General features: G+C 41.9%; 1 protein-coding gene across 1 annotated transcript in view; it reads left to right on the top strand.

Annotated features, from left to right (window-relative positions):
* Positions 1-10,966, top strand: part of SMURF2 (SMAD specific E3 ubiquitin protein ligase 2) — a 58,875-nt gene extending 47,909 nt beyond the window's left edge. Inside the window, exons 11-19 of the mRNA XM_054278631.1 lie at positions 1,833-2,043; positions 3,479-3,582; positions 4,451-4,565; positions 4,974-5,152; positions 5,586-5,723; positions 6,085-6,205; positions 7,495-7,696; positions 8,660-8,735; positions 9,009-10,966. Coding sequence (XP_054134606.1) covers positions 1,833-2,043; positions 3,479-3,582; positions 4,451-4,565; positions 4,974-5,152; positions 5,586-5,723; positions 6,085-6,205; positions 7,495-7,696; positions 8,660-8,735; positions 9,009-9,108 — 1,246 coding nt within the window. The 3' untranslated portion in view covers positions 9,109-10,966. The remainder of the gene's footprint in view (positions 1-1,832; positions 2,044-3,478; positions 3,583-4,450; positions 4,566-4,973; positions 5,153-5,585; positions 5,724-6,084; positions 6,206-7,494; positions 7,697-8,659; positions 8,736-9,008) is intronic.
* The last annotated feature ends 1,524 nt before the right edge of the window (positions 10,967-12,490 follow it).

The raw sequence follows: 12,490 nt of genomic DNA, 5'->3' as shown, positions 1-12,490 counted from the left end.
TTGATCTGAGTAAAGTTCTTCCAGTTATGACATTGTAAGTTATGAAAATAATCAGACTTGTTACCCAGTTCTGTTCTAAGACATTGACCAAGAGTTTGTGATAATTTTGATAAGTAATGGCACCTGGAAAGTATTTAGTTGTATCCTTAAAGCACTGTATGGAATCAAGCACGGTCACTCAGCTGTGAAAACAAACTGAGAAATGAGATTTAATGACCTCAAACACTGCAGGTTCTTTAGCTAATAGTGCACTGATCATTTTTAGTCAAATCTGGAAGATGGCATTTTATTTTTCTCCTCCTAGCACTTCCTTATTTTGGGAAGCACTGTGTGGAGAAAAGTAATGATTTCATTTGATGCTAAAATCATGCTTTTTTCAGACATTACATTTCCTTTAAGAATGACCCTGTCTAACTTTGTGCTTTGGGGAACTGTGATTTTCTACCCTTAAATGTGGTATGGAGGGGTGCTCACTTTATAAATATGGCCTTCTCTGATAGTCCTATACAAGGAATATTTTCATTTAGTCCTCCTTATGGAAATTAGAAATTCCAGATGATAGAATAAGGATTTAGCTTTAATACTGTATGAAGTAAATACAGTTTAAATGAGATTCATATTTAAAACTAATCACAAGTGAAAGTTACCATGCACATGGCACAAATGACTTGGAGCCACAGAACCAGAGCCAGTGTGTGTCTAAATTATTACAATGATTTGTATTTTTCTGGATGTCCCTGTAGAAAAGTCTGGAGGTGAATTTTGGTTGGCCAGGAGAGTTTTCTACTAGGCCTTGTCTCAAAACAGACATTGAAATGTAAATTTCATTGAAATTATAAAATACATTACAATTATTAATTTATAATAAATTTATTATAAATTGAAATTATAAATTTCATTTATGAAATGAAATTATAAAATACATTAAAACAATGTTTGGTTCCATCTATTTAAAAAAAAAAGAAGAACTAGCTTTCCACTGGAAAACATTCTAAATTGTAATGTTTCTTATTTATCCAGTAAATGTAGGGTATTCTCATGTGCTCCACAGAGAGATGATATTCTTAGGCTTTAAAAATACAGTTTTTATCCTGTGTTGCTTGGGAATGCCGTACTAAAAAGCTATAAAAATATCCACTCACTGTGTACAAGAAACGACCCAGAGAGAACATCTCTGCAACATGATCCATTTACTTTTCCTAGTAAGAAGTCAGATTTACCAAATCTCTTTGAATTGCTAGTAAAAATCCTTGTTTATCTGTGCCAATTAGTTCCATGTGAACTCCCACATTCCTGTGGTCCAGACTAGGCCAGGTACAAGGGACAAGGTCCTTGCCAAGCTGCCAGTACAAACATCTTTTTGTAAGCTTGCCCTTTTCCAGACAAGCCATTTAAAACAGACTATGGTATTGACTGGAGATTAGAGGCAGAGTGTTTGGCAGATCCCTGAATTTTAAAATGGAGGAAGGGAAAACACGCAAAGGAAATATGGAAACGGTCTCTGAGAAATTCAGTGTCAGCAGCTCAGTAGTAAAATTGTATGGATAATACCTTATTGTATGTGCTGTAACCTTTTGCATACTTTGTAGAGTAGCACTAATAGAAATAACAAGCCCTAAAAACACCTGATAGTTGCCAAGAAAGACAGAGCCATATGCCTTTAGTCAGGATAAAATCGCTCTGAATTTATTCTTTACTGGCCCCAGACGTTTTCAGCGTAATCACTGCAATAATCACAGTAAATTGGAAGCAGTTTAGGTACAATGGCTGCAGGTTTCAGGAGGGAGCAGGGGCTGGATGAAGGGTGTCTGAGGCTGCTGTGTGTGTTGCAGCCGGCAGAACCAGCTGAAGGACCAGCAGCAGCAGCAGCAGCAGCAGGTGGTGTCCCTGTGCCAGCTCCCGGACGAGGCCGAGTGCCTGACGGTGCCGCGCTACAAGCGGGACCTGGTGCAGAAGCTGAAGATCCTGAGGCAGGAGCTGTCCCAGCAGCAGCCCCAGGCTGGCCACTGTCGGATCGAGGTCTCCAGGGAGGAGATTTTTGAGGTAACTCGAGATTTTGACCCGTTTTATAACAAGGGGGTTGTTTATAGCTGTGTAAAGGAGATGTTCACTTAGGTGGAACCTCGGGGGCTGCAGTTAAAACTGGGATTGTACCGTGGTGAGGAGGAGCCATTCCAGGGGGATGCCAGCACTGACATGTAATTGACACAGATGTCTCTGCCTAAATCAAGGAAAACTTTCTCTGTGGCTGGAGATGTGCAGCCCATGTCAGGGACTGGGGAAGGAGTCCGAGCACTTCATGTGTCTTACAGTCCTGTCTCCCTCCTTCCGTGTATTTGAGAAGCTGATGAGTGTTTTAGAGGGGATGTTAAAAATTCAGCTCTATTATTAGTGATCTTTGATACAGTGTAACTTAAGTAAAACTACTACTGAAAAGGATTCCTCTTCAGCCTTGATCTGAATTCTCTCTCCACAATCAGACCAGTTTTACACCTGTCTGGGCTTCTGAATGGCCAGAGATGCCCACAGTGGGGTCTCTGCATTCTGTTTGGGGACGTGATTCAGCAGAATCATTCTGTTGACTTGACTAAACACATTTATAATTCATTGGCCTTTTCTGGAGAACAGTTTGTCCTTTTGAGGACTTTCACCCATCCCACCCATCCCTGTTGCATTTTTACCCCACCCACAAACTTCATCTCCCCACTATGTTGTCACAATTTTTCCCAGCCAAGAAAGATTTGTGTTGGTCTTCCCTATGGAGAGTCAGATCACTTTGTAAGCAACTGAAAGAAGGGAGGGAAGGCTACAGAATTATGATGTTCTTGTTCAGTCCAGTGTGTTGGGTCCCCACACACCCACCTGCCTCCTCTGTCCTGTAGAGGCAGAGCTTGGGGCTGGTACTGAACATAAATAAGAACCTGACTTTTCTTTTTTCTCTAATTCCTTTGAATTTGTTCTCCCTTTCAACTTGCTTTCTGTGTTTTTTTGGTGAACACTTACTGACATAGGAATAATCCTGTGGTTTTACTGGGATGGCATTGCTGATTCCATTCTTCAGGTGCTTCTTGGAGGCTGGCACATGTGTTTTACCCAGAGTACAAGCTCCACTCTTGGCTTTTCAGGCTGCAAAAACCAGGAGCCCTTATGGAAAACAAAAGGAGTTAACTTATAAAAAAATTGTATCAGTAATGTGAGAATGAGGGACAATGTTCTGATCACTGCTCACCCCTGGAAATTTAATGGGAGGTGGTTCTTCTCAGCTTCTCAACAGTTAATTTGACAAGTGTTGTCACATTTGGAGAAAATGAAGAAACAATCTGTGATTTGAGAAACTGATGAAGATCAGGAAAATAATATCCCCTTTAAGAGTGTTCCCTTTGGACTCAAGTCTGAAACTCCCTTCACTTCCAGTACCCAGCAGCAGCTTTTACTGTGTAAACAGCAGTTAATAAAAGGAAGTGTTGTGTGTTTACAGGAATCCTACAGGCAAGTCATGAAGATGAGGCCAAAAGACCTGTGGAAACGATTGATGATAAAATTCCGTGGGGAGGAGGGCCTTGATTATGGAGGTGTGGCCAGGTAAACAGTGGCTGCTCTGTCCTTCCCCTGTGCTTTGAATCCTCAACCAGCCCAGCTTTTATATTATTCTTATTTATCTTTATTTCTGTAACAGATTAAATGTCAGAAGAACATATGGCTCTAGGTAGCATTGTAAAAGAAAAAAATGCTTCAAAAAAAAAGAACTAATTTATTGAAAATAAAATGCAAATTACTCATCATGTCAAATATCTGTCATATGTGAGAGGTTTTGGTATCTATAGAAATTAACATATTTTTCTTTGGTTAGTGAAGTTTGGATATCTGAGAATATATACCACTAAATACTTGTCTTTATGCACAATTTTAACCAAAAAATATGCTTAATTGCAAACTCTCACTGCTGTTTGAAGCAAAATGTTGCCACCAGCAGTTGGTGGGCAACTTCAGTCTGTCAGTAGTCTAAGGTTACTTTTCTCTTATAAAAAAATGACATGCCCAATTATCAGACCATTGTTTACTGATTTGTGAACACATAATTAAAACTTGAACTAAATATATCCATTACCTTAAAGATGATTTATATCAAAAGCTTTGATTCCAACATCCGTCTATTCAAGTGAATGCATAATGTCTTGTCTTAGTGTGTAATGGATGTAGAAAAATCACAGTCAGAAACTCTCTTGGAGATGAGTAACCTGAAGGAAAATCTTGGACAGCTGTCAGGTGTTGTGTGGTTACTGAGCTAGTAAAAATAATTCTGATTTCAGCCATATCTCAGCATGTTCAGAGATAACTTCCTTCACATTTATGTTTAATAGGAAGATTTAAAAAATCAGACTTTTGGAATGATTCTCAGTGTAGGAATGCATTTGTCTCTAGAGTTCCAATAAAAGATTTTGTTTTCCAGGGAGTGGCTGTACCTGCTGTCCCATGAGATGCTGAATCCATACTATGGGCTCTTCCAGTACTCCCGGGATGACATTTACACGCTGCAGATCAACCCCGACTCCGCCGTCAACCCGGTAGGGCTGGTGCCAGTGCTGTAAATCTGGCATTTCTGAGAAACCAAACACACTCCTGGGCAGGGCTCAACACTCAGGAGCCAAATTCTTACAATTGCTACTGCTGGACACTGAATTTGTACAATTATATGATGGTTTCTTTTTAGCACTGATCAAACTTCTCAAATGTGTTCTTAATTTTCTGTCAGATGTCAATTTATGATTCCTTTGGGAGAAATTCAGTTTGATTGTTACTTGTAAGACTCCTGGACTGGAAGTGAAATACTCAGTGTGCCGTGAAACAAAACAAAACCTCTGCACATGGTTTGGGCTTGGGGTTTTCTTCTTTTCTGGGTGTTGAAATTTTGTCTCATGCTCAGCAGTGGGGGTGTCACTCAGCAGCATGGCCTTGTCTCTGCTCTGTTCCAGGAACACTTGTCCTATTTCCACTTTGTGGGCAGGATCATGGGGATGGCTGTGTTCCACGGGCACTACATTGACGGCGGCTTCACGTTGCCTTTCTACAAGCAGCTGCTTGGGAAGCCAATTACTTTGGATGACATGGAATTGGTGGACCCTGATCTCCATAACAGCTTAGTCTGGATACTGTATGTACTCTGTAGGGTACCTCAGGATGTTAGAATGCTGGCTCTGTTATGTGATAATGGTCCTATATCCTGGAAATGTGGTGTATTTTGATCTCCTTCTCAGGCAGATTTAAGAAATCTCTCACACAATTCAGCTTCTTTAAGGCTAAAAATGCTCAAGCTACTCAAATTTTAGGGGGGAGGTGTGTGGAGTTAATATTAATTTATTAATTTTACCTATTATTAACAGTGACAGGTTATTAAAATAATAGTGAAACTTTGATAAAGGTTTTAAAATGCAACATAGTAAAACTGTATGTTCACCTTCTACATCCAGGCAGGGCTTTGAAATGCCATTGAAAAACGAAATTGTGCTTCTGTCAGGTAGAACATGGCTGTAATATATTTGCAGAATTTGTTTTCCCTCAGTCATTTGCTGCTTTCTTTGCACCAGTGAGAACGACATCACCGGGGTCCTGGACCACACGTTCTGTGTGGAGCACAACGCCTACGGGGAGATCATCCAGCACGAGCTGAAACCCAACGGCAAAAGCATCCCCGTGACTGAGGAGAACAAAAAGGAATATGTCAGGTACATCAGGAGCTTTTCCCAGGCTCTTTTTCGATTTTTACAGTGGGGAAGAGCTGTTAATGAAGGCCATTACTGATACAGTCTCCTCTGCCTGACAAAAGTGCAACTCTTAATTAGTTTATCTTGGTAGTAGAAGAGTTCTTGCTTAAAATTGTGAGAAGTGATATAGGAATGCCGGATTTACTTCAACAATTACACTGTTGAAATGTCAGTGTTGTGCTGTTGGGTTTTGCTGTGGGGTTGTGCAGTACTCTGCTGTAACCCTGTCAGTGGGGCCGTGGTTTGGGGCTGGATAAATGGAATTGCAGCTTTATTGTATTTGAATACATCCTCCACAAACCCAATTTGCACTTGCTCACAGGCTTTATGTGAACTGGCGGTTTTTGCGAGGAATTGAAGCTCAGTTTCTGGCGCTCCAGAAGGGATTTAATGAAGTAATCCCACAACATCTGCTGAAGACATTTGATGAGAAGGAGCTGGAGGTCAGTGCAGCAGTGTTGTGCTGTGTGTCAGGTGTGCTGAGGCTCTCAGAGCTGCAGGGGCTGTCCTGGTGTGCTCTCACCTGGGGTGGGGCAGGGCGAGGGCTGAGCAGCTCAGGGGGACCATGGCTGTGTGTGTGCCTCCCGTGAGAGCTGTGGCCGTGTCCTGGACGTGACAGCTCACAGCAACTGCACAAGTGGCTCCCCTGCAGCTCAAACCCCTCTGAGCCTGCTGAGGACCTGCAGTGACCTCGGGCTGTTGTCTGCTCCATCAGAGTCCTGGTGCAGAGTTCTGCCAGGGCAGTTTCCTCATGTGAAATTCAATGCTGCCAGGAGAACAGGCTGTCACTCCCTCCCAGCCCTCAGTGCACTGCCCTGCATGGTGTCAGGCACCTGGGGTTTGCAGAGCTCAGTTCTGCCAGACTCCACTGGTCCTGTAAATCCAGCAGAAGGAAAGGTGCTGTCACAAACAAGTGTGCTACAGAATGTCAGGATCAAAGTATATTCTCTGAAGGCAAATCCACAGATCCCAAGCTTGCTTTAAACTGAAATGGAATTGCAGTCTGTGGAGTTGAGGGGTTTGCCATGTAAAATGGCCACAGGTAATTATTCACATGTACTTGTGATCCCTGGGCTGGAATGTGGTGATTGCTCCTCCTTTATCCCAAATATTCTCACTCCCAGCACTGAGCCAGCCATGCTGCTGCTAACCCTGAGCCATTCTGCAGCTGTAGAATAAGAAGGGGGAAGGTCCAGTGTTCTTAATTATAAAAATGTCTTCAGAATTATGATCACATCCTCCCTGGACTGAACCCAATCCATTGTGGATCTCCCTTCAGGAGCACTGGAAGCTCAGTGGCAGTGTCAGCTCTGTCCTTTGTGTGGTGTCACAGGAACAAGGTTCCTTCTGGAGCTCCAGAGCTGGACCAGCCAAACTGCACCCTGGGCCATGTTCCCAAAGAAATACTGAGGTCAAATGTGAATTATTCCTGCTCTGTCATACAGGGGTACAGTCTGTGCTTCTGTTTAACTGACTGGTCAAGGCCCTCTTGTCTAAGCTTGAAATGGTTTGGGTTCTTTTTAATTTGAATTGAGACCATTTGAAAAATGGTTTGTGTACAGAGGTAAAATTAAAAAAACAAGAAATTTATATTTCTGCATTGCTTAAGATGAGGGAGAAGTTACAATTTGCCTTTGGTATAAAATCTGTCCATTTTTCACTATCATTTCTTCATAATTTGGCTCCAAACCAAGTGATGAAATAATATAATAAATCTGTTTTAAATTTGCAGCTCATCATTTGCGGACTGGGAAAAATCGATGTGAACGACTGGAAGGCAAACACGAGGTTAAAACACTGCACCCCCGACAGCAACATCGTCAAGTGGTTCTGGAAGGCTGTGGAGCTCTTCGACGAGGAGAGGAGGGCGCGGCTGCTGCAGTTCGTGACCGGCTCCTCGCGGGTGCCCCTGCAGGGCTTCAAGGCACTGCAAGGTAACGCCGGGGCTGTGCTGGAGCTGGGGAGCAGCCGGAGGTGGGGCTGCAGCTGCCCTGGAACTTCTCAGAGCCGTTTCAATGTCTGATTGCAATCAGCAGCTCTTTTCTGTGTGTTTGTGTGGTACCTTCTTAAGCAGGTGCAAGTGGCTCTTTCATTTCTTCACTTCCTTCTCTGGCAGAAGGTTCTGATCAGCTCAGATCTCAAAGGAGTTCCAGAATCCAGGGGTTTAATTCCTAATTTTACAAGCCCTCATCAGTTGTACAGCTCTGGGGGTTCTTATACACTGAAATGCAGTAACACAACTCAAGCTCAGGCTCTTATTTAACAGCAGAGTCCCCATGAGAAGCACTGACCATCTGAATTGTATTTTTAATGGCTGCTCAGACCAGGATTCCAGTTTTGCTCAGGTTGGGACATTTGTAGCCTCTTCTGTCCTTTGTGGCATCTTCAGTGCACACCAACTCTAAACAATGGCTGTGCTGCAGTCTTTTTTCTTTAGCAGAGACATTAAAGAGATTTCTAGTAGTCAGATTAATCTAATAAAATTATAAGGAATTTACATTGTGACACTGTTGGATTTCAGTGGAATTGGCCACTCTTCAATACCAGTTATAAAACAGGGACAGGTACAGTTTTGTTCTGTAGGAGGGCTGAGAGAAGATAAATTAAAAACTGTTGGGATTATGCAGTACACTGTGTGAAAAAGCTGATTTATTCTTCCTTATCAGTGCTTTTTTCCTTACCTTTCCTTTAAATAACTGCAGGGCTGTCTGGGTGGGCAAGGAGGGGTCTGTCCCACAGCCATTGGGACTTTGCAGTTTTTTCCTGCCTGTTTATGATTTCATCTTCCTTGGTGCAGAGCTTCTCTTTGTATTTTAGTTGCTCTTTTGTTGTTGCAGTGCACCAAAGACATTTCATGTTATTCCTCACAGTAACAGAGATCTGCTCTGGGTTTTCAGGTGCTGCAGGCCCACGACTCTTCACAATACACCAGATCGATGCCAGCACTAACAATTTGCCTAAAGCTCATACCTGGTAAGGCTTTCTCAGTTCTCTCTTGTGATCTTTAGCTTAAAGACCAATCTGCTGTCAGAGCATTTGGAGCAGTCTCACTTCTTTTGTCTTCTGTGACACAATCAAAGCTGTCCCTTAGAGGTGTGAAATCTGGAGATGGCTTTTGTTTCATGGAGCTGGGTGGCCTCATTCTTTAATCAAGCCTTGCTGGCAGCATCTGCAGCTCAGTGAGGTGTGGCAGAGCTGGCAGTGGTGCTGCAGAGCTGAAACCTCTGTGCTTGTGCTTCCCCCCAGCTTCAACAGGATCGACATTCCTGCCTACGAGAGCTACGAGAAGCTCTACGAGAAGCTGCTCACGGCCATCGAGGAGACCTGTGGCTTTGCTGTGGAATGACCCTGCCAGCCTCTCCCAGACTCTATTTATACTCCTGTCAGCCAGAAAGCCCTTCCTTCCCTCAGCCAAGACTCAAGAAATGCTTGAAATACAGGAAACTTTCCCTTTTCTACACTAGGACATTGGGAGGGAAAGGACAACTTTTGGATTTTTTTTTTTTTAATTTTTAAAATTTTTTATTTCAAGAAAATAGGTTCTGTGGTTCCTGCCATAGGATCATTCAGCTGCTATTAAAAACTAATATCTTGAACATACAGAATGCTGACTTTTCCTACATTTCAACAGTTAAGCAGTATTCTATACTTAAAGACTACTACTATTTTTGTAAGAGGTAATCTATTATATTTGCCTACCTGATTTCTATTCTCAGATACCAAGACACAACTTCAGCAGTCGGTACAAGTCACGTTTCAGCCTGTTTTAAATGTATGATACTGAACAGCATCTATACCTGCTATTTTTGGAAAAAAAATATTTTGGATTATTCTAACTTTGCATAAAATTGGCTGAAAGAATCATTAATCTTTTTAATGAAAGCCACTTACATGTTAACTGCATTTTCTTATAGTAAACCATGATATTCTGCAATGTAAATTCCAGGTAAATGTTGCCACAGGGGCTTTTTTTTATATTTTTCAAGCAGGAATTCCGAATATGATGTTTTGGGGTCCTATTTATATCACTTGTCAGATTCCTCCAGCAGAATTTCTAGTGAGTGACACAGACTATTTGGTACAGTCCTTGTGTTTACACGTGGAATAACCTTTTCTTAATGAACAGTAGATGTTTTGATTTTTTTTTTTTAAACAGCATTTTTCTAACAAGTCTGTCAAGAGTACTTTTTGTTGCTTTTGACCTTAAAATGAAACACTGCATTTTTCAGCTGTTGAAGCACTGATGGGCTTTGCCAGCAGAAGCCTGTCAGCAGTTTGTTCCAGAATCCATCCTGTCCAGTCAACCAAAGTTTGTTTGAATGCAGCCAAATCATATTCTGTATTTGTTGATGCTAAAGATTTATCAGGTAAAACATGTTGTAATCTCTGTCCAGCTGCTCATGACATGTGGGTTTAAGTTACAGCTAAGGAAAAATGGTGTATTGACTGAAATATGTGTAATGTGCTTTGGAAATGAGGTTGTAAGAGCACATAATTTATTGATTGTAGGGATGGAAGTAAGTATATATATGATTTATAGCATGGGTTGATCTCTTCAAAGGGGAATAAAATGCACTACCAGTAGAGGGAACTGAACTTTGATGTTAGTTTGGAAATTCTCCGTTGAGATCTGTCTGATCTGCTCTTGGTGTGTGGATAAATCAGGCTGCTTCAGAGACAGTGCCCTTCTCCTCTCAGCCACGAGAATATTTGGAATAAGTAGCAGTTTTTTTCCAATCAGTGTTGTGTTTTTGTAACTTAGGTTACAATTAATCATCAAATCTGCACTATTTTTTCACTGCCAATGAGAAGAAAGTCAAAGGTATTGAAAATGCTAAAGGGATGGGATGTAAGCAGCTGTTCCATGTTTGCAGTGGCAGCCACAGTGAACCAGCTATTTACTGTCTGCTCTGTGCAGCTTAAACTAAATCTTGCTCTGCCAAGTCTGACTGCCACAGTGAGTAAACTACTACTGGATGTTGTGTGTTAGAATAGTGGGCAAGGGACTGCTTTTATAGAATTGTGGTGAGAATCTGGTGAGCCAAAGCCACATGTTGGTTTGATTATTTCTGTTGTACAGCTGTTGCTGGCAGCTTTGTTCCAAGGGACTTTGCTTCCCTTTCTGGGCTGGCTGCAGGATGAGGCTACTGAGGGACGGAAACAGAAAGCCAAGAGACTTGTGGGACAGCCAGGCTGGAAACACAGCAGAGCCTTTTCCTTGCATTTCTCCTTTCCTTCCCTTTCCCCTTCTTTTCTCCTTTTCCCTTTCTCCTTTCCTTCTTTTCCTTTTTCCTTTTCCTTTTTCCTTTTTCCATTTCCTTTTTCCTTTTTCCTTTTCCTTTTTCCATTTCCTTTTTCTTTTTTCCTTTCCCTTTCCCTTTTCCTTTTCCTTTCCCTTTTCCTTTCCCTTTCCCTTTCTTTTCAGTGGCCTCCTGCACTCCTGTTGAAGGGCTGCTGTTTGTGCATCCCTGCAGGGCTGCCCAGGTCCCTCTGGCTGCAGTAACTCAGCCCCTGTGCAGCTCTGGGGAGCCCAGCAGGTTCCTGCCCTGACTTTGTCACCCCAGCCCTGCTCAGCCCCTGCCAGCTCTGAGGGTCAGTGGCTGCTGCAGGGCTTTCACAGACAGCTCCTTGTGTCATGGAACTGACAGAAGTGATTTTTTAAGGGTTTGGTTTTTTGTTTTATCCCCTGGGTTTGCCCAGCCTGTGGCCACAGCCTCCCTGGGCATGGAACATGGCAAATAGGAAATTTGGTGGATTTATTGAATGCATGGTTATGGTCACCTTGCTGTCACAAAAGCACCTTTGGGGAGGAGGAGATGAGCTCTGCAGAACAGAGAGCTGAGATCAGCTGATAATTACATTCATTTTCACAGCAGCCTTAGCAGTACATCTGTTTTTCTACTAAACATTTTGGTATGGCATTGAGAATTTTTTTAACTGCTACAGATATTGTAAATTTAATATATTATAGGCAAAACTAGACAAATCTGCATTGAACTTTCCATAGCTGACAGATGAGGATGAGTATACCAAGTATTTTGAGTGCCTTTCTACCTTCATAAAGACTGAGAGCTTTAACTAAAGCACCTCATCACCCAGTCAGATGTTTATCTGAAAGTGGTAAAGGGTTGATTCCTTTCCAAAATTTTGTTTCAAGAACACGTCAGCTACTTTCCCCTCAAAAAGGTGCTAAGCCTAATATTGCATTTTAACCTTGGACTTTCACCCCATGATTAATGTGAATATTTATTTCAATGTGTCCCTCTTACTGGGTTTTACTTTATCCAGTCTTTGGTTGTTTTAGAGAGATGTCACATCATGGTTTTATGCTGTTGCTTTTCATTATGAATGTTTAATTATGAACAGTGACTTTTGTAGATTTCAAATATACAGTTCACAGTTGAGTTTCAGAGGATTTAATTTCTCGGTGTAAAGAGTTTTGTAATGGTGCTTTGTACAGTATGTATTCTAATTTTTTTTTTTTTTTTTTGCACATAGGTTCAGTTTCCCTAAACTGATTTATTTGTACCAAATTTTTGTGTTGTACTAAAGTCCAGAGCACACAAGCTGTTTTGAAATTCCTGTTCCACAACACTACATGTGTACTGAACTCCTGGTGTGTTTAAAAGGCTGCATTGATGGAAGTTCAAGCTCTGCTCCTGTCACAGCACCATCCTCCAGCTCGATGTAGCATCTTTTTAAACAGCACCACACACTTAACAGGTGCC

Source organism: Melozone crissalis, unplaced genomic scaffold, assembly GCF_028551555.1.
Source record: "Melozone crissalis strain CALT ecotype California unplaced genomic scaffold, PUWL_Pcris_2 ptg000026l_1, whole genome shotgun sequence".
Classification (NCBI taxonomy): domain Eukaryota; kingdom Metazoa; phylum Chordata; class Aves; order Passeriformes; family Passerellidae; genus Melozone; species Melozone crissalis.
Note: the sequence above shows the minus strand (reverse complement) of the source record. Positions and strands in the feature narration are given on the sequence as shown.